Genomic DNA, 21,810 nt, shown 5'->3' with positions numbered 1-21,810 from the left:
AGAGAGAAGGAGTGGAATGTGGATTTATATTGATGGGGGAGGCTTTGGCTGAGCTGCTTTCCTTTTCATCTTATTTTTTGCCCCTTGCCCCTTTGCCCCTCCTTTGGCCCCTTTGCTTTGCTTTTTTCTATCTTCAACTTGCCAAGGTGGTTGTGTCACACACTAATTAAATCAAACAAAATAATAATAAAATGTATGGTAGATTGGATTAGATGCTTCTTGCATTGGATTAAACAAATGACCTCCCTTCTTAATATGAGTCGTTCATTTTGAGAGACAAATCACATCTCGACATGATTTATAAACTTTTTTTATATGTCGGTTATGATTTACAAGTAAGTAAATCGACTTCTTTCTTATATGTAAGGAAGCATATAATGTTGTTTTAACAGGAGGGGTCTTCTTCATTCTTCATTATTCATATACAAAATAACAACAATAATAATAAATATATATATATATGCTGGTGTTAGTAACTTGGTATTATAATTACCATGGAAAATTGGAAATGAATTGGTCCATGACTCTACTGTATTTGTATGGTATGGCGTGCACATGTAGGGCATTAATAGTTAATTAGGGGGTAATAGATGGTATTTGGTAGTGGGAAAGGGTCCAAAGGATATGGTATTTAAAAGGGGATTAATCATTGAGGAGGTAGCTTTGCTTGGTGCAAGATCAGGAAACACACACACACACGCAAAAGCACAAAGCATTGGCATTGCAAGCGGTGCAGAGGAAGTTTTAGGACTTTGAGGAGGAAGGTTTTTAAAATCAAAAGTGGTAGGAATAATATGAGGTGCAATCAAATGGAAGCATGTAAGTGATTGCCTGGGTGGGGGTGGTATGGGGGCAGTCACCAATTAGGGTTCATCTTTATATTTTTTGTTTTTTTAAATTTATTTATTTATTAATGAAGGGAAAAATAAAATAAAAAATATTTATATATTTTGTTTGTATTTTGTGATGCTACCAAACGTGGAGTAACATGTTGAGATTCTTTAAAGATTTTGAAAGCTTTCTTTCCCCCACAATTTTAAAAATCACGTTATTCTTTTTGAGGTTTCAAGTAATAGCAAGCATTTGAATAAACGCTTAAAAAAGTTGTGGTTCACAATTATGCATCACAAAACATTACCAAATTACCTTTTTTATATTCAGTGTCGACTAAATTTCCACCAAGGTTCTTTATGATAGTTTTAGAGGACACTGATATTTATTTTATTATATTGAAGCACATGAGTCTTGACTCAAATGGTATTTGGTGGGATGGGTTAAAGGTTAAATTCTAGATTCAAATCTTGATGTAAGCCAAATTAACATAATGAAGTACCAATCAATTAAGGAATCATTCGACACTTTCAACACGTTTTGAATTATCATAACTGACATAAGAGTATGTGTGGTTAAAACGTGAATCGTATGATGTAATATTATGAAAGAATTTGACCATCCAAAGGAACAACAATTAATCTATGGGCTGATTTTCTCATGCTAATGCTTCTTGTGTTCAAAAGTATAGTGGGATCGGAATCAAGCTTATAGCAGCCTATATAATAAGCAAGAAAACAAAGAGCATATGAACTTGTAAAACTTTGGTTTGTGTTGATAATGATTAGATTATCGTGTTATATATATGAGGAATGATGAGGGATGGAGTGTGTGAAGACGCAATCATAGATGTACATGTAGGAAAAGACACAATAAGGGATTTACATGTTGGGGTCCGCGTGATTAGATTAGGTGTCCCACATTGTATATAGTTATCAATCTCCACCTTTGGATCAAATACTATCTGGCAATGATCTTCAAACACAATCATCATCAAATTGTGGAAAGATCTCAAGAGATCTCATTTTGGAGCATCTCCCGCAATTTGCATTGATAAACCGTATTGCAGCATTCATGTGTGAAGTTCAAGTAATTTCTTGAAACATCGTGTTTATTAATTTTGTTGGTTTCCATTAGATGCGTTAATGATTTTCAATTTGCATAATTGTTTGCAAATATGATCTATGAATGAAGACGTGAAAAATATAGGATTTGGGAAGTTGAATTTTTTTTCGTAGAGGACCTTAAATGGTATCCTTCAAATAAAATTATTTGAGAAGTATAGAAGTATATACGTGTCAGGTTTTATTAAAGTGGAGAAGCATAACATAATCCCAAGGCTTGTCATGTAATTTACTTTGGTCTATTTTACAATTGTGGAACCTTATCATCATCGCCGCATATAAGTACTTGTCGCCTCTGAAAAGGCATCAAAACTATAATATATACACACAATAATTCCACTGTTAAAATATTGAGAAGAAAGAAAGGGTTCATTTCACTTGGGAGAAGAAAGCATCTGATTGAAAAAAATTATTAAAAAAAAAGAAAAACTAATATTGTTTTTCTTTTCTCTCTTTCTTTTAGGTTTATACAAAGCATCTCATTGACTTGTGAACAATTGAAGCTTTAGTCCTTCACGGTTTGTACTAAGAATACTAGGGGATTATAACAAAAGTGCTTTTGAGTGGAAAATTATCCTATTGTTAGTCATATTCAGCTAAAAATAAGCCAAATAACAAATATTTGGAACGCATAACTGAACTCACACATTAAAAAAGTGCAAGAATGACATCACATCAACACAAAAGCACAATTTCTTCATTTTACGGACGAGATTCTCGAATTTATGGGATCATGTAGGACCTTTACACAATTTATATGCGAGATACTTAATGTATGAGGTTGAGATCGAACTAATTTGTATAGCATTGCTTGCTACACAAATTGACAAGTAACTAATGCATCTATTAACTGAACAATTTTGAGAAATATTAGAAACTCATTGAGAAATACAAATTTAAAAATTTAAAAATTTATACAGGCTATCAAATTGGAATGTGCCCATTATTGATTCACATCACAAGGAGTGAAGTAATTTTAAAATAAAATAGGGGGGCACACGTAAGTGGGGAAATGTGAGCAAATTGGAGTGTCGCTTAGTCTGACTGACAGACGTGGCGTTCTTATCCCTAGCGTGAGGCATGTCACCCCCCAATCAACTTGCAGGTGCCGACAATTACCGAGCAAAACAAAACTTCTCAGAAAATAAACCAGATTTGCCTCTGCTCTCTCTGCACCTCTGTGTCTATGCTTAATAATTAATGCCTGCCCTATATATATATATATATATATATATGAAGTTTGAGTCCAAGAATTTTTCAAATATACTTATTTGATAGTTATTTTTGTAGAGCTCACTTTATATTGTATTTCATTAATTTAAATTGTCTATTTTATAGATATTCATTCAAATATCATATCTATAAAAAAATACTTTGAATTCGATATTATTTGACCACTTAATTAAATTATTAAAATTTTAGTACTTTCTTGAAATATCGTGTTCATTAATTTTATATGACACAATTGGATATCGAAACAGTTTCTAATTTGTTTAATTTTTTGCAAGGTGATCTATAAATGTAGACTAAAACAATATATGATTTGGATCGTTAAAAAAATCTAAAGGATGTCTCTCAAATAAAATTATTTGAGAGATTCCTCAATAAAAAATTTGTATATATATATTTATTCTTTTATCTAAATGTCCACACATTATTATCATGCTGATGCCATTATAAATTGACAAGAAAGCAGAAAGAGTAGTATAAAATATATGGAATCCACACGATAATAACTTTCAAATGTCCACATAGGAGAATATATATATATATATATATATATAAAGATTTATAATATGGTTATTTATCCCTGAATTTTGACCCGATTTGCATTTAAGTCTCTTAATTTTCAAAATCGTTCATGTGGTCCTTCAACTTTAGTTTATTAGACAAATGGTCATGCCATCAATTTTGTTGACTTTTTCTGTTAAATGCAGGGGTGAAATGGTAATTTTATATTAGTTTTAAATTCCAATATTTGAATATTCCTCTCATCCAAAAAATAAAATTAAAAATTAAAAAATTTATTCCTATTGTCAATAAAACTAAAAAGTAAAAATGAGTTATTTTTCCTAAAAATTAGATTATTATTTTTTGCTTTTTAATATTTTAATTAATTTAAAATTAAAAAAATATGTGGTGTTTGGGGACTTGATTGACTTATTAATCCCTTCCTGAGCAGTGGCATGGGATCTGGGGGTCGTTTTCAGCCTGACTTATGAAACAGCTAGCAGCCCTGCGACATTGCAAAAACGACACGTAACTTGAGGAGGGTAAAGGTGAAGCTGCTTTGAACAGAGTCTTCCAATCAGACGTGACCCATGAGAGGGGAAGATGAATTTCAACCTTGGGTAACATAAACAAGAAAACTACTAACCATCCGTTGTCTACACGCACGTGAGAGATTATAAGCCGTTAGTGTACATACGTATTGATCATAAGAGTGTTTGTGAGTCGCTGTATTGTGCGACCCACCCACGTGCTTCAACGACTCACAATAACTAACTCATGCTGTCATAATTCAGACATAAATATATATGTCTAAATAATGTTGGAAATAATCCCTTCCAGCTAATCTTAGACGAGCGTTTAATTACTATCAAGATGTTCTCGTACGAGAGCATTTTGAACCGCCAATTTAAAGTTTCAGAATCTAGACTGACAATGGCCTCATTTTAAATGCATTGCTTGCAATATGTATGATAATGATTGCAGCAGCAAAGCAAGCAAATACATAATATAAATTTGAAATAGAAAATTAAGACATGAAGTTTTGCATCAATATTATTTCAGAAGCACTTGATATAGAAATTAAAGCTCTCCTCCATGATCCATCCATGAATGTGGATTAGCTTATTCAAAGCTGATTTGGAAGAACAAATGAGCTTTGCTAATCGTCCGCGTGTAAGTGCCTCCTTGTTGTTAATAATTGTGATCTAATCTGGCATTAATGTTTATCAACGACTTACAATCAACAATGAACGGTGTAGCTTTTCTCCAAAACAAATAATCAACAATAAGTGGCTTTGTAGGTGGGGACACAGTTAGAGACCCCAGTCCTATTCGTCAGTCACAACATAACAAATGAAGCTTTTGTTTTTGGTGAATTAATGACCTCATCTACAGTACATAGATAAGGCCATTTGACAAAAAGTCCAATTCCGTACACATACCTAACTTAATTGTTACTTCTTATGGGGATAATGTTAGTATTATGATCAAGAATTCATCCAGATGCTACACCAACTCAATTTATTATTAGTTCCTAATATTTCACATATTATGATATAATTGACACCATAAAAATACCCTTATCACTTATTGGGATAAGAGGCGTTGCACCATTTTATAAAAAAATGGACATTGTTGACAGTCATGAAAATGACGACAATGGTCCTAAATTTGAAGTAACATGGTCTAATGCAATTATGCCATTAAGAGCATCCATAATAGGCTTTATAAACTACCTCTTTAGACAAATTTTAGGGAGGCATCGTAAAAATGTAACTCGACCACGCTCCCCATCCGCCTCCTAAAATAGAGAGTCCTCTAGAGAGCTTCCCTATAATTTAATGCTGCTTTATTTAATGAGTATTTCAAACATTTATTTTATGCTAATTATTTTTTATTTTATTTTTTAATAGAGATGGACCAATCAAAAAATAGTTATAGCATTTATGACTCTCCAAATTAGGGAGTATAGTTGGAATTAAATTTTTTTAGAAAGCTCCTAAAATAGCTTTATTATATTCTTAGCCAAATTTTAACTACGAAATAGATAGCATCATTGTGGATGCTCTAATACCATGACAGCAGTTTGTACACCATAATCCTAGGCCAAGTTTCCAATTGGCTTGAATAACTCACTAAATTTAAAGGCATATTAAAGGAAGAAGGAGAATGCTAACAACCTTCTCTCTAACATTCTCTTTTGGACCTTCTCCCTCCTCCTCATGACATGTGTCATTTTCTTTACACTTAAAACAATGACATTAATGCATTAGACAATATATCTTTTGTCCCCAAATTTACCCTTATTATATGTATTAACTTTATATTTCCTTCAATTTACAACTTAACTTAAACAATTAAATTTAAAAAATAAACATTAAAATTTCAATTAAATAAATATTTGAAAATAAAAACGAAGTATACTTCCCTAAAAAAAAAAATTTGGTTTCAAAAATAAGTATAGCAATAAAACCGTTCAAAATTATGGAATTAAAAAAAATACAAATAAATATTTTTTAAAATTAATGAACATTCTAATTGATTAAAAAAGTTAAAAGATAAAAAGAAACAGAAAAAAAAAACACTTCCCTCACCAAAAAAAAATTAGTAAACAGAATTTTTTTATTAATTAAAAAAAAACTGATGTTAATTTTGTGGAAGATTTTAAAATTCTCTTTTAATTTTTTAACAAGGTGAAAATAAAAGTTAGTTTGTCTAATGCATTTAACAAGGGTAAATTAGGAAAACAAAACATACATTGTCTAATGTATTAATGACATTGTTTTAAATGTAGAGAAAGTGACACGTGTCATGAAGGGAATGGAAAAGATCCAAAAGAAAAGATTAAAGAGAAGGTTGCTAGCATTTCTCAAAGAAGAAATGGATCCCGACACTCAAAAATTGTCCAAGTTGAAAGAAATTTGTCCATTTCAGTTTCCCAAAAATAGTAGGATGTCAACATTTGCTAATGCATTCTGATCCCTTTTATTCCCCAAAATAAAAAAATCTTAATCTCTACCTTCATTTCTTACTTCAACATGCCTGAAATTTTGTGAATTATTTAATCAAAACGAATCCTAAGTACTAATGTGACCCTAATGAAATTATTACAAAGCCCTACAAACAGCTGTTGGGTCCAGCAATCAAGTAAAGGAGAGCAACAATTTTCTTCTATAAGAACAAACAAAAGCTCAAGTAATCATAAATAAAAGGAAAAATGCAGCAAAATTCTGAAGATTCCAATTTGTGGGGTCCTCTAAGAAGGCAACTTGGGTTAGCTTAAAGCCAATTTCCCATCTCAGAACTATATGATGGATAAGTAGCACCTTAATCGAGAAATGTTTCCCCCTTCAAGCCAATTTGTGATAGTCAATTGGCCCATAAACCAATCGGATTGGCATCTGCTGCAGTAGAGTTTCAAACTTTTAGGTGTTATATCAAGGTGTACGATGTTGGAATGAAATCAAATACCACTAAAAATTAACCACATAGATCAAGATAAAGTTTCCCAGTACAGGGATTATTCTTTAATCAGTGGCTAAAACTTTTGACAGTGCACCAGAGCAGAAAGTTCTTATTCTCAGGCAATGGCAGCAGTTACAACTCTGGTGTTACATCTCTCATGGCTATTCATATAACATGAGCACAAAAGAAACTTGACAAACTTTCAACCAGCTCAATGTGGTCCACCCACTTGAATGAAAAGAAAAGTATGATTAAGTGGTGTACCTATCAGGGCTGTCAAACTCCATCTCAAGATGAAAGATGCATTTGATGACTTCAGCCACAACAAGGAATCTTTGCATCTTTTTATCTTACCTTTCCCAATTGCCTTCATCAAAATCAAAACAGCAAAACTTGGACATAGTTATGGCATCTTATGGACCAAGATTGGTTGTGCCTATAGATGTGAAGAAGAAACCATGGGAACAGAAGCTTCCACTTCACAACCGATGGCACCCGGACATACCACCGGTGGCAGAAGTTACAGTTGGAGATGTTTTTCGAGTCGAAATGGTGGATTTTAGTGGAGGTGGTATTACCAAAGAATACACAGCAGAGGACATCAAACATGCCAATCCCTCCATTGTAAGTTCCCCTTTTGTGTGTTTTGCATCTTTTCCACTTCTGTTGCATAAAGTTTGGAAGAGCATAGAAGAAATGATATCAATGGTGTGAGCAGAGTCTCATGCAGTTCTAATTTTGACCAAACATAATCAATTATTTGAAGTCCAACACAATCAGTTTTTCCATGACAGATTCTATAGGAGTTACGAATCATTTCTTCATTGTTCAAGACTTAAGATTTTCTTTCATTGAGGACACACTTAAGTAGCAACTATACATGTTTCCAGGTAATATCTATGAGAACAGGAAAATGAACAAGGCAAAAGGATTTTATTCTGCATATACACATCCAAACAACTCTGATTTCCTATTGCCACGTCTACAAACTTGTAAGGCTTTTTAGGTCCAATGGTCCCTCAACTTACACTCGAGTTGCATTTTCATCCCTCAATTCGCAAAATGGTTGTGGTGGTCCCTCAACTCCACTTCCGTTAGCAACATTAGTCCTACGTTAGATTTTCTGTTAAATTTGAGTCCAAATGGTCATTTCAAGCCCAACACCATCACTCTCACCAGCTCCACCACCCACACCACCATTTTGTACCTGAACAAGTCTACAACAATCACAACCAGCACGACCTCCTTCATTCTTCCTTCCCTTACCTCACTCAGCCTCAACTCCACCACCAACCACCCCCCTAAAACGACCTCCCGCAGCAGCCCCAATCCTTCAAATTCCCACACAACCCCACTCCCTTAAGACCATTCAATTCCTCCACTTCTCACCCATATACCTATTACAAATCCAATACAAGGGGAGGTTGGAGAGAGACGGAGGAGGTGGTAGGAGGGTTGGGTATTGGGGGTTAGCTGTGTGGAGGATTTTGGTGGCTGCTGTTCTTCCATGTGTATCTTAGAGATGAAATACAGTTTTGTCCATGAGAAAGAACATGTAAAATACTATTTTGGCCTCAAATTTGACAGAAACTCTAACGTAGGACTAATGGTGTGCTGAGCATCTCCAGGAGTCTCCAAATTTTAACTAAAATAGCTAGAAAGCTATTATGGCAAACCACTTAAAAAGTGTTTCCTCCAGCAATGTTCTCTATTTTGACTAGTTTGAAATATTTTATTTTTAATTCTCTCTCTCTCTCTCTCTCTCTCTCTCTCCTCCTAGCTAAATTCTCTCTCCTCCTTGCTAGATATAGAGAGCCAAAAGTTAGTTCTTTAAAATAGAGAGCCAAGTAAAGAGTCTGTTGGAAGAGGATTTTCATTCTTTTTAACCAAAGTAACTAGAGATTAGAGAATAGAGAGTCAATTGAAGATGCTCTCGAAAGTGGAGTTATGGGACCACCACAACCATTTTGCGAATTGAGCGACGAAAATGGAACTGTAAGTTGAGGGAGCAATGGACCTAAAAAGCCAACTTGTGATGCTTTGATTTGTCAGCCAAATTAAAATAAGAAAAAATGTTGTGTTGTATTGTATTTGTCCTATATTGGAAAAAGCTAGATGGGGGACCCTTGGAAAAACATGTCAGTCCCATTTGTCATCCAACAATTGTATTGATGTCAACGTCCTTCCTCTTCCTCTTCCTCTTCCTCCAATGGATGCTGTTGTTTTGGCCTAACAAGTATACAAAACATACATCCTTACGCTCCCTGTTTTTCCACTATTTCATCTATGGCTCCTACGACTCCAAGACTAGTTGTGCCAATAAACTTGAACAACAAACCATGGCAGCAAAAACTACCTCTTCACAACCGTTGGCACCCTCACATACCCCCAGTGGCTGAGGTTAAAACTGGTGAGGTCTTTAGAGTAGAGATGGTTGACTGGACTGGAGGTTCTATTAAAGATGATGACTCTGCACTAGATATAAAATCTATAGACCTCTCAACTGTAAGTATGATTTTATCTTATTTAACAAAAACTAAAACACTTTTAGTTCAAGTTTATGAATATACAAACAACACTAAAGTATGTTTTTAAACCAATAGCAACTCCTATAACAGGTCAAACATGTTATATACTAAACCTTACAGTCCTGATCTGAAGACACTACCAATATAATGTATCAATATTATGAACAACTAGAACATCTGGAATGGTGATTTAATGTTAAAGATAATAAGTTTTAAACTGCTCCAGGTTCATTATCTTAGTGGGCCAATTAGAGTTTTGGACAAGGATGGCACTCCAGCAAAGCCAGGTGATCTTCTGGCAGTTGAGATATGCAACCTGGGTCCTCTCCCAGGAGATGAATGGGGTTTCACAGCAACATTTGACAGAGAAAATGGAGGGGGTTTTCTCACTGACCATTTTCCTTGTGCAACCAAAGCTATTTGGTACTTTGAAGGGATATATGCGTACTCACCTCAAATACCAGGTGAATTATCAACCATTTCCTTTTCTTGTGCCAGTAATGTTATGAAAAGATTCATAAAGGTCCTCCTCCAAGCTGCCTATAAAATAAGCACAAAGTGGGGCTATAATTTTTGCTACTGACATAATTTTATATGCATGGCAGGAGTGAGATTCCCAGGTTTAACCCACCCCGGAATAGTTGGAACAGCACCATCAATGGAACTCCTGAATATATGGAATGAAAGGGAGAGAGAACTTGAAGAAAATGGACTCAACTCTATGAAACTATGTGAGGTTTTGCATCAACGACCATTGGCTAACCTACCATCAACAAAAGGTTGCGTCCTCGGAGGGGTATGCTAAATTGAAAACTTGTTAGGGAAACAAAATAATGATGAAAAACCTTGCAACAGGACTAAATTTCCATAATAGTTTTGCTGCATACTAGAAGTAAAATTCTGCAGCCTACTGCACGGAGATACAATAGTCATGATGTTCAACTTCTATCCCAAAAATCTAATTATACTAACATGTCGTGTTCGTACATAGATCAAGGAGGGCACTCCTGAATGGGAAAAGATTGCCTTGGAGGCTGCAAGAACAATTCCAGGAAGAGAAAATGGTGGCAATTGTGACATTAAAAATCTTAGTAGTGGTTCAAAGATATACCTTCCAGTATTCATTGAAGGAGCAAATCTTAGCACTGGTGACATGCACTTTTCCCAGGGCGATGGTGAAATTTCATTCTGTGGAGCAATTGAGATGAGTGGTTTCCTGGAGCTCAAGTAAAAATTTCACACCTCATCTCTTAACATTTCTGTAGCCAAACTAGAGGCTTTGTTGAGCAAAGACTGGAGCTGGTTAAAACTAAACTTTCTACTTTCACAATAGAATGCAGCATAACATGCCACGCCCGTGTACGCGCGCGCACACACACACACAGACACACACACAACATATAAATATATATAACATAATTAACAGTTTATCCTATATAATCCTGTTATTAGGTGTGAAATTATAAGGGATGGAATGAAAGAATACCTTACACCAATGGGGCCCACTCCTCTTCATGTGAACCCAATCTTTGAGATAGGCCCTGTTGAGCCAAGATTTTCAGAATGGTTGGTGTTTGAGGGCATCAGTGTTGATGAGAGTGGGAAGCAGCATTACCTAGATGCAACTGTTGCATATAAGCGTGCAGTACTGAATGCTATTGACTACCTCTCTAAATTTGGATACTCCAAAGAGCAGGTTTTTGATCTCTCTCTATACCACATACAATAACATGCCATGCATGCTATTGTAGACTTCATTACTGATCTAGGACCTGTCATGTATCAGAGCTACCTTCTGTTGTCATGCTGCCCATGTGAGGGAAGAATTTCTGGAATAGTGGACTCTCCCAATGCCATTGCAACCTTAGCAATCCCAACAGCTATCTTTGACCAGGTATCTATTTCTGGCCGACCTTTATAGTACTTTACCATCTACAAATGATTCAAGTTATACTAGGTTGCTTTTTAAACTGCCTAGTCAGATTACTGAAATTTGAATAGCTACATATCTATATGCTTAATGCCATAGATTGCATTCTATTCATATATACAAATGTAAATAAGAGTCTTCTCTCCTAATTTGTTTCACAATAATTACATGATTCAAGAAGAAAAAATGAGCTCTTACAGGCAAAACAAAAGTATCACAATTCACAACATATAAGAACTCAAATACACAGTAAACTCCCATTTTACTTGTAAATTAGATGATCCCTCAAGGTATAAGCTATTGATAGACCTTTGAAATTGATCAAAAACTTTTTCATGCATAAGGAGAGTCAATATTCTTTCTTGTTACAAAACTCACAAGAAATCACTCTAGTGAACAGTAATGATTGTCATAAAGCCTGCTGATATGTTCAAATCATTTTCTCTACAAATGACAAACGTACATATGCACAGGATATACGTCCAAGAGCAAACAAGGTGCCAGTTGGGCCTCGGATAGTGAGGAAACCAGATGTCCTGAAATGTACTTATGATGGAAATTTGGCAACTACAAGGAACCTTAGCTCAGCAACATAACTATTGTCAAGAGTGCTCAGTAAATAAAAGCAGACACTTTGCCTGTATCTTCCATGCCTACCAAATCATGCATGTACTGGGATATACAGAAAGTAGAACTGAATTGTCAAAGTAAACCATCCAAATTCTATATAAGCAACACAAACACATTGCACACAGGGGAAAAGAACATGAATAAATCGTGCAGAAAAATTCAACACTATTTAGCCTATCACTTAATGAATAAACCATGCTCTTAGCCATTTTGTCATCACTCCGATGTCAACCAAGCTGCTAATTCTAAGTTCTAATCAGCTGAGTCCACTTACACATTGACTTATATTGGCAATAATTTTTGCAAGCCTGCATCTTATGGTTGATTTTCACTATTCATCTTCTAAAGAGCCTATATATAACAAGTTTATGAATGCTTCTGCGTGTATTGAAACCTTATTGCATTTCATATATATTGCATCTCATATCTAAAATTAGCTAACTTAACAAACATGCAGGTTGTCAACACAGAATTAACATTCTAAGGACAGATCAGATCCATGATATATACATGGATGGTAGGCTTTACAGAATATAAACCAAGCTGAGGAACAAACACCTGCAGGAGTTGTGTTGACACTCACATGATGTGAGATTCAGTGGATTTATAACACAATATAAACGAAAAGCATGCATCAAATTGAACTAGTCAACACCTGCTGCCACATTCATCAAATTTTATATGTTCACTAAAATCAGAATAAAAAGTGACACTTTGGTAAATCACTTAGTTACCGTAACATCATATATTGACCTTCATTAGTTCAACAGTAAAATTAGTTGGAATATGCAAAAAGCCTCAACACTTCTAAAAGAAAACAGGATGTCAGAAATTGTTTATCAAGCTCATCCAACTTTATCTTGAAACTTCAAATCCAAAATCTTTCCTTTATCCGAGTAACAATTATATAGCAAAGGGGTACGATAGATTATGGTGCACTTAATAATATATAGAGAGTGTCCTATGGTGTTGCAGAGCAGGACACTGAATGCCAAAAGACCAAAGCCAAAGGTCTAACTCAATACTCAGCACCTGAAAAAGAAACCCCACAAGTAGAACAATCGTATTAGGAAAAAGGGACTGAGTAGTGATGGTAGAGAAAAGGAAAATGAAAATCTACAGATTCAAGAAGATACATGTTTATCCTAGTTTCAAATGCAGAGGAACAAAATGGCCTAAACACAATTCACTTTGGTGGGAACAAAACTGATGCAGGACACTTACAGATAAAATAAATAATCTGAATGTTTTATTACATAGATGTAGCCATGAGAAGAATCTAAAATTCATAAATAAAACATAACACAGTAGGACCACAACAGAAAATAAGCTAATTGGAACTGCTCCAGGCAATAGTCTTTAATCGTACCTGCTTCCCTGATTTCATGCTTATCAACTCCTTCATTTTCTCCACAGCATATATGGAGCAGGCCCGTAGTTCAACTTCCTCCTCACTGCCTGCATCTATTTGACTATTAGCCTCAATCGTGCTGGCAAGGGTCGCACTATATTTCAGTACACCAAGCTGCCGAAGCACAGCTGGAACAATATAATCCGCCATAATAGTAATTGAGCCAATGTCATAAAATTCTCCATATCCTTGGCCACCAAATGCACCCCATAAATCTGCTGCAAATATCTGCGCTCTTTTATACAAGAATACTTGGTGGCCTTTGTATACTGAGTGGTCTCGGAAACCTAGAAAGTTTAACTAATGACAGTCAATATGCTTGTTTCCTGGGGAATAACCCTACAAACTGTGCAGCCGTAAAAAAAATTTCAACCCTAAAATATACCAGGAAAGTGACGAGTAACAAGAGCTACAAGCTTAACAGCTGATTTTCCACAGGACTCCACAAGATTGGATGCCTTGCCATCAAAGCTTCTCTCCAGCTCAAACCCAACCTAGGCCACAAAAGTTAACATTTTGGATATCAGGTTAGGTCAAATCATTAGTTTCAGAACCAGACTAATCAAGAAATCAAACAACAAAAAACTTGAAGAATAAAAACTTCTATAAATGTAAAGGTAAATTTCACCTCATGCAACAAACGAACTCTCTCATCCTCCAGAGGTAGTGGCCTAGGCCATTTCAACAGCTCCCGTAGTTCAGGACCTTATAACAGAAACGATTTCAATCAAATTTCTATTCGGTAGAAGTGCGTTACAAAGTCAAAATGTAGGATTTAAAAGTGCCAAAAGGCCATTTCAACGGCTCCCGTAGTTCAGGACCTTATAACAGAAACGATTTCAATCAAATTACTATTCGGTAGAAGAGCGTTACAAAGCCAAAATGTAGGATTTAAAAGTGCCAAAACATGTTTACAAGAGCTCAATCCTTGTCCATAAATTTGAATTTTTACAGAGTCAAGAGTCTACCTATTATTTGATCTCTCTGTCCTATTATTATTAATCATTTTTCTTCTACCAGGGACCACGAAGTAAACTTGATATATATCCCAATTTGTATACACCTCACATTGGATGTGAAATAACATCTGTATGGGCATAAGAGATATGTGTTCAAGAAAATAAGTACCAGTGTACTTCTGAAGACGATCCACATCAAACACAGATTTGTCATTTTGTAGAGCTGCCTTTAGACCTGCGGCCAAATTGTCATAATTTAAGTCCTTATCTGTCAAGAAAAAGTAAATAAAGAAAGAGTCAGCACAGAAATTTAGTAGATCAAACTACAAATATATGTACAAAGGTATGAATAAAATGAATCTATAACTCGCCCAAACTTTCATACTACGTCTTGATGTTTGGAAACATTTTCCCTCTATTACAGTTTTATTTTGCAGCCTTGTGGATCCATCTTCTTCGCTTTTACATTCTTAATTCTAGTGCTTAAAGTAAACCGAAATTTTTGTTTGCTTACAAGCATGGGTACTTTCAATTCAATATGATAAACACAGGTCATGTGTAAGCTATTTAAGCCAATGAACAATCAGCTGCTTGTTTTCAATGCATTCAGTATTTGCTGAAAGGGATATAAAGTTATTCGATATATGATCTTTTTCTTCAACTGCATACACTGTAAGCAACTAAAATATGGTTCCATAAGTAACTATATGAAACTGCACAACAAAGAACTCACACGGGGATGGATACACACATTGAAGTATTACTTTGACATGAAAAGACTTCAAATCTTTATAACATGGGCAGCAAGGGAAATTAAAATACTCTTTTGTACAATGAAACAAAAGCACAGACAACTTAAGTTCTTAGTTGTAACACAATGGCCAACAGCTTGGCTCAGTCATAAACAAAATTTGGAAAGGTGGAAAAGCATAAATACCTCTACAATTTATGCTTTGATATGACTACCTCTACATTTTGTTTAGAATTGAATCAACTATTGTAGGTCATTATACTTGACTTAATCATAATTTCTTAAACCAACAAGCAACAAAGTAAAAGTAGTGAACTTGGCAAGGAATTAGACTAGCATGTTCAAAAAATGAAAAAAAGCAAAGAAACCCACAGTTTAATTCAGTCTCATTGGCATCCATAATTAGAATAGAATGATATATGAGACGTGGTTGGTACCACCTACCAGGCCAAAAGCAAAAATTCAAAGCATCCAACACAAACAGGTACTGAACGGTGAGAGGCCCATTGTCAAAATAGTGAATTCCTTCGAAATCCCAATTCACCTTCGGGATTGTGTCTATAGTCTCCGCCACTTTCTCAATCCCTTCACCCCCAAAAAATTATATTAAAAAAACAGTAAATTAAATGAAAAAGTGCTCCAAAGCTAAGAAGCATAAAATGGGACATGCATTTGCTCAGCTGAACAGAGACAGAGTGTGGAGAGACCTGAGGAGTCGACGACGACATGAGAAGAATGGCTTGCGACCCAAGCCGAGCTAGCCCTGACATCGTCCATGGCCGCAACTCAGTGAGTCAATAAGTCTGCGAGTGGCTGTCTGAGTTGAAACCCTAGGAATTTTGCTTTATATATGCGCCGCCAGAGAGAGAGAGAGAGAGAGAGAGAGGTGGCTGCGGTGTGGGACTTGTGCTGGTTTTTCCTTGTTCGAAGTTTCCCGCTTTCGCTGGGGGGGCGCCTTTTCGTGCTCCTCAACAGGATAATAACAAATCAATTTTAATAAATATATAAATAATAATAATGCATTTTTTGTATTGGTGGATTTATTAATTTTATATTTTTTTTCCCATTTTAGCACTCTGACGTCTGACCCTGCTTCTGAAATTCCATTCTGGGCCATAGACTTTTCCATGTATAGCCAGAGACCAACTCACGTGTGAAAACCCTACGGGCTACAGATAGCCAGCGAGACTTTGTGCACGTTTTCCATCTCTCTTTGGGTTGGTTTGGTTCAAAAAATTTATTAAATAAATAAATTCAGTGTGTTGTGCCTTTTCTGGTCAAATTCATGAATAACTGAACTGACCACTCTCTGTCGACTGACCCAGGATTGGGATTTGGAATGCAGAAAGTATTGTATGGTCCAATTGTGGGGGGGCCTGGTTGTCTTTGTATTATGGTCCAATTAAGGGCCCCATTTGTTATGGTCCAAGTATGGTCTGGTTGGATTTAGGTCGAACGAGGGATAGATTTGGTCTCATGGGGTTGGGTTCGCTTAAATACGGGGTTATTATATTAAATTCAACTAATGTCATGCTTACTTACTATGAATAGGAAAATTATGAATAGGAGAAATTAGGATTGGATTAACTACTCCCTTAGTTAATTCTATTCCGAATTTTAATGTATATTCCACATAATTCATTTTGAGTTACACAAACACATAAAATATTATAAATTGAAATCATTACAATACTTAATCATGATAAGTAAATATGTCATAAATATAAGTGTTATAATTTGAGTGGATCTTATGCGCGATTATTATGTAATGTGGTACGTAGTTTGGTCAAATGTGTTTATCATATATGTTTTATTCTCACCTATAGGAATGATTAATAATAAAATATATTCCTTTTTTTTAATGTACGGGTGCATAAACTATGAAGCATAGAATAATGAGTGACTTTTTGAAAATGACGCAAGCACAGTCAAATTTGATCCTCTTTTTGGCTTGAGAGAATAATATCTGTTAGTATAATAAGTATTGCAATGATAAAGTATTTGATTGATGATTACAAAGGATTTCATTTGAAGGTTGGATTAGGTGATTGATAAATTTCAGAAAGACGGGTTAGCGGGCCACTACTAATAAAATTGATATTGTCTCAACTTAACCACTTATAAAGCTCATTAAGTGTGATGTTTTATCACAAAGGCCTCAGTGTTATTAGTAGTAGAACTATTCATTATATTTTATATTTTATTTAGTCAAGTTTTCAATGTGGGACTCATATTCTTCAACAGACTCCTTCACGTGGCACCACCACATAGTAGGCCACACGTAGAGCTAAGTCTACATCGAAGTCAAACATTCAAGCCCAACACGTGAGCACTACGTATTATGTAAGGGTAAACATTCAAGCCTAACATATGAACATCACATATTGGGTAAAGGTTAAGGGTAAAAGGCCGTAATTCAGGCCCAATCAATCAAAATGCTCTAATATCATATTAAATTTCAGAGAGACGGGTGGCCCACTACTAATAACACTGATATTATCCCGAACTTAACCACCTACAAAGCCCAGTAGGTGTGAGGTTTTATCACAAAAGGCCTCAGTGTTATTAGTAGTAGAACCATTCATTATATTTTGTATTTTATTTAGTCAAGTTTTCAATATGGGGCTTATATTCTTCAACAATGACATGAGTTGCTGGTTCATGATCGACGTGGCCATCAATGATATGGTCCCAAAGAATTACTTGCTCTAGGGAAAATTCTTGAGATTCTTCTTTCTTGCTCATGCTCTAATGCGAGTCACTTTAGTGAACCAAGACTTTGATAAAATAGCCTTAGATTTTCACTTATTTTATGACATGTTTACTAATATGTAATCAGATTAGAATGAATTGAATTGAGCAGGAGTTGGATTGATGAGAATTAGATTTCGGATTCCTATTGAAGTTGTTTGCTAAACCATATGGATTGAGAATAGTTAGATTCCGAATTCCTATTGAAGTTGTTTACTAAACAATATGGAATTGGGGTAGGAATGATACTAATTACTAAAATGTTCTTGTTGTAGAGGCTTTTTAATTCCGGTAGCTACTGATGGGTCTGGGCTACTATAAGTAGCCAAATGTGTGAAATTGCCCTTAGCTCTGAGTTTAAGAATTAGACCCCAAGAGTGCTTCGAAAGGGTAGCTGAGTTTTAGAAAACATTTTGGTTTTCTTCACTAATGAAACCAACAGTTGCTTACAGATAAATTCTTGGCTTGGCTTGAAAAGTTTGTGGCATGTAAGCTAAGCATTCATGAGTTTAGCATGAGAGAGAGAAATACCATATTTTCTACGAGAAACAGAGGTTTAAAGCAAGGGATTTCGTGAGAATTTGTTGAGGAGAGAGAAAGACAGAGGTTAGGGTGGAAGAATGGATGCTTTGGGTAATTTTCCAGCAGCTCGACAAAGGGCTACCATTCAAGCACTTCCCGGAGGGAATGGCTTCCCACAACTTGCTTCAGTGTTAAACTCCTATTTTTGGCTACCACATCACCTTCTTTCCTCCCTTATTCCATGGCAAGAGCTGGTGGGAGAAAGAAGTAGGTAAGAGCGTTGGTTTGAAGGGTGTCTTTTCTCCTAGCAACATGTGCACACTAATACCCTTTGGTTTTTTGGACGATCTACTTTGAAGTCCGTTTTTGGCCATATGCTAGAGCCTCTCAGTAGTCTACCTTCGTGAGTGGCTTTTGGCTTATGTCGTTTTTTTTGTCTCCAGCTATGTGCTGGATATTTTCAGATATTTTCTTGGTCATTTGGGCCTTTCTAAGGTGATGGGTTAGTGTATTAAGGGAATGAGCCAACCTCCTAAAGTGATGGACCATTTTTTATTAAGGTGATGGGCCAATTTTCTAAAGTAATGCGCTACCTATTTCTCTCTTTATGCTTACCCATATATTTGGGCTCAAGAAATAGGCTTGAGTTTTGGGGCTCTCAAGTTGCCCAAAACTTCCATTTCTCGGCTCATCAATGAGCCTCATGAATGTTCGTTACCATTCATACCACAACCCACTCAGCAAGCCCCAAGCATTTGCGTGGCTTGGAGCCACTTAAGCTTGTAGCGTGGCTAGGTGTAAAATAATGATTTTTTGCTTGGCATTGCATGTCGATTGGCTTGCTTGAATTTTATCGTCTTTGAAAATGGATATGATATTTGACGGGATAATTAGCACGGCTTGTAGAGCCAGTCTCTTTTATAAGCTCATTTCAATTCTTAGCGTGACGGATGACATATTCATTTGGCATGACATGTGGTCATGGCTCGTGCAAGCATGCATGATGAATTTTGAGTGCTCCGAATCGAGTATCTTCTTAATCAGGTGTCACACTAGGCCGAAAATTTATTTGGGTCCAACTCTGGATTTTTTGGGCCTCAACAAAAGTATATGCCAAATTTGGAATTTTTTAAATTGTGTGAGAATATAATGGGTAAAAATGATGAATTCCTAATGGGTTAGTTCTCCAGAAATTAGAATACCACTTCCCACCCATGAGGAATTCAATTCCTAATTTTGTGTAGGTCCCACTTACTTTTTAATTTCTTGATACGAAGTAAACACATAAATCTTCTATAATTGGAATTCAATTCCTGATTCCAATTCATAATTAGTAAATACACCATTACAGCATATCCAACAGCCTATTCAACAACTTTTGAATGCTAACCCACCTTATCAAACTCACTCATTAAAGCTACAACCTATTTCTCTCTCTTTAGGACTGGTAAATTGACCTTGACTCTTCAAAACATTTAATTTTACTTTGGAAAAATAAGTCCTACCTTGAAAATGTTAACAACATGCATTTTTTTTTCTTTTCAAACAATAAATACATAGCCATTTTTCACATGTTTTCATATTTTTCATTCTTTTCCATAACATTGCATTAATTGAATTGAAGAGCTCGGGCACAAAATATTAAAGTAGCAAACAAAGCTTTTCAAATTGCCGTGTAGGTCAAACAAACTTCAATTTAAAGAGTTTTGTTTGCCACTACTGTTGGAGATGCTCTTACCAAAGAGATACACAATTAATTAGTTATCTTTCCTATGTGTGTTGTTTTTTGTTTTTACTTAAATGCCAAAATGAACTATATATTTTATGTGTTTGACCAATTTAGACAATGTGTTTGTTTTCACTTTAGCCAATTTAGTCCATATATTTTACTTGGCAAGGCATAGACTTAGGAGCGTTACTCTACCAGACAAACTAACATAGCAAGTGGAGGGAGTAAGGGGGGACCATTGGGTGAAAGAAATTGTTGTGGGAGGAAAGAGACTTTGTATATTTGTTAATCAATTATAAAAAAAAAAAATTTAACATCAATTTTCATATTATTTTAATAGTAATATGGCGGAATAAACTAGAATATTTAAAAGTAAATTGAAAATACACAAACTAAATTGGCCAAATGGATCAAACATATGAATCATTTTGACATTTTAGCATATATAGTCAATTATCTTTGTCATGTTTGAGGTGGGGATTCGGCGTCGGTTCGAAATTTTGCTCCATTAGCAGCATTAGTTTGATGGACAATTTCGACCTCTTAGCTTGACTTAGTTTGGTACCTTCAATAAAGCACATTATTTTTATTTGTAGTCAATTAAGAGCACTTACAATCGTGCTCTTTTTTTTTTTTTTTTGGGGGTTAAAATTTAGCTCAAGACCCACAAAATCTATTTTAGGAGGAAATATTTTTGCTCACTACTTTAACCCAAGGTGTACCCTCATCACCATTCTCAACACTTGACATGTGTCCATAGTCATAACCATAGTTAACTATTTGTTTTGTATTTGTGGAACTATGGTTGTGCACATGGACACGTGTCAAATGTTGAGAAGAGTGGTGAGGATACACCTTGGGTTAAAGTGGGGAGCAAAAATTCTCTCATTTTAGGAGCTCTTTAACAAATTCGAACTCCAATCATACTCCATAGTTTAGGGTGTCATCAATACTATAATTATTTTTTAATTCAATATAAATGGCCTACTTCTATAAAATAATGGAATTTTTGTAGAAATGTCACATGAATTTATACATCAGTTTCAATTTGTCACCTTAAATTTTTTTTAAAGCAAAATGTCACCTTAAGTTTTCAAAATCCATGATTTTTCTCTTGATTTTATCATAATCCAATTTTCCATCCATTTTGAAGGGTATTTTAGTCTTTCCAAGCGGTTTACAGTTAACTATGGTTGTCTTATGCCTATTGTGTCCATAGGCTTTTCTGTTACAGGACTCACTTGACTGGGTGTAAAATTATAAGAAGTCACTACCTCACACAATGGGAAGGTGTATTTTCACAGTGGGAAGTTGTATTTTCGGGGGTGTAAAGTCACTTTTACATCCCCTTTACACTTCCGGGGGTTGTAAATGTGATTTTTGCTCCTGTAGGGAATATGTAAATCTAAAGATGTAGAATTGATTTCTTTCACATTTTTTGCTGTAGG

The 21,810-nt window shown here is 35.3% G+C and overlaps 2 protein-coding genes across 3 annotated transcripts; one reads left to right on the top strand and one right to left on the bottom strand.

The window, feature by feature from the left end:
- The first annotated feature begins 7,351 nt into the window (after nt 1-7,351).
- LOC103336793 (uncharacterized) lies at nt 7,352-12,458 on the top strand. Of its 2 annotated transcripts, none has more exons than XM_008239896.3 (7): nt 7,352-7,775; nt 9,906-10,143; nt 10,285-10,475; nt 10,671-10,906; nt 11,132-11,375; nt 11,466-11,573; nt 12,083-12,458. In XM_008239896.3, the coding sequence occupies exons 1-7, from the start codon at nt 7,452-7,454 to the stop codon at nt 12,203-12,205; spliced, it is 1,464 nt and encodes a 487-aa protein (XP_008238118.1). In that variant the 5' UTR covers nt 7,352-7,451; the 3' UTR covers nt 12,206-12,458. The 2 variants fall into 2 exon arrangements, with proteins under 2 accessions (XP_008238118.1, XP_008238125.2); XM_008239903.3 differs by lacking the exon at nt 7,352-7,775 and adding an exon at nt 9,320-9,656.
- Nucleotides 12,459-12,895: 437 nt separating this feature from the next.
- Nucleotides 12,896-16,331, bottom strand: LOC103336784 (uncharacterized). The gene is made up of 7 exons (XM_008239884.3): nt 16,068-16,331; nt 15,805-15,945; nt 14,779-14,877; nt 14,279-14,355; nt 14,036-14,144; nt 13,609-13,937; nt 12,896-13,271 (listed from the first exon to the last, which is right to left on the bottom strand). The coding sequence occupies exons 1-7, from the start codon at nt 16,135-16,137 to the stop codon at nt 13,179-13,181; spliced, it is 918 nt and encodes a 305-aa protein (XP_008238106.1). The 5' UTR covers nt 16,138-16,331; the 3' UTR covers nt 12,896-13,178.
- Between the last annotated feature and the right edge of the window lie 5,479 nt (nt 16,332-21,810).

Source organism: Prunus mume, linkage group LG1 (assembly GCF_029339155.1).
Source record: "Prunus mume cultivar Tortuosa linkage group LG1, ASM2933915v1, whole genome shotgun sequence".
NCBI classification, from domain to species: domain Eukaryota; kingdom Viridiplantae; phylum Streptophyta; class Magnoliopsida; order Rosales; family Rosaceae; genus Prunus; species Prunus mume.
This window is presented reverse-complemented; position numbering and strand designations above follow the sequence as displayed.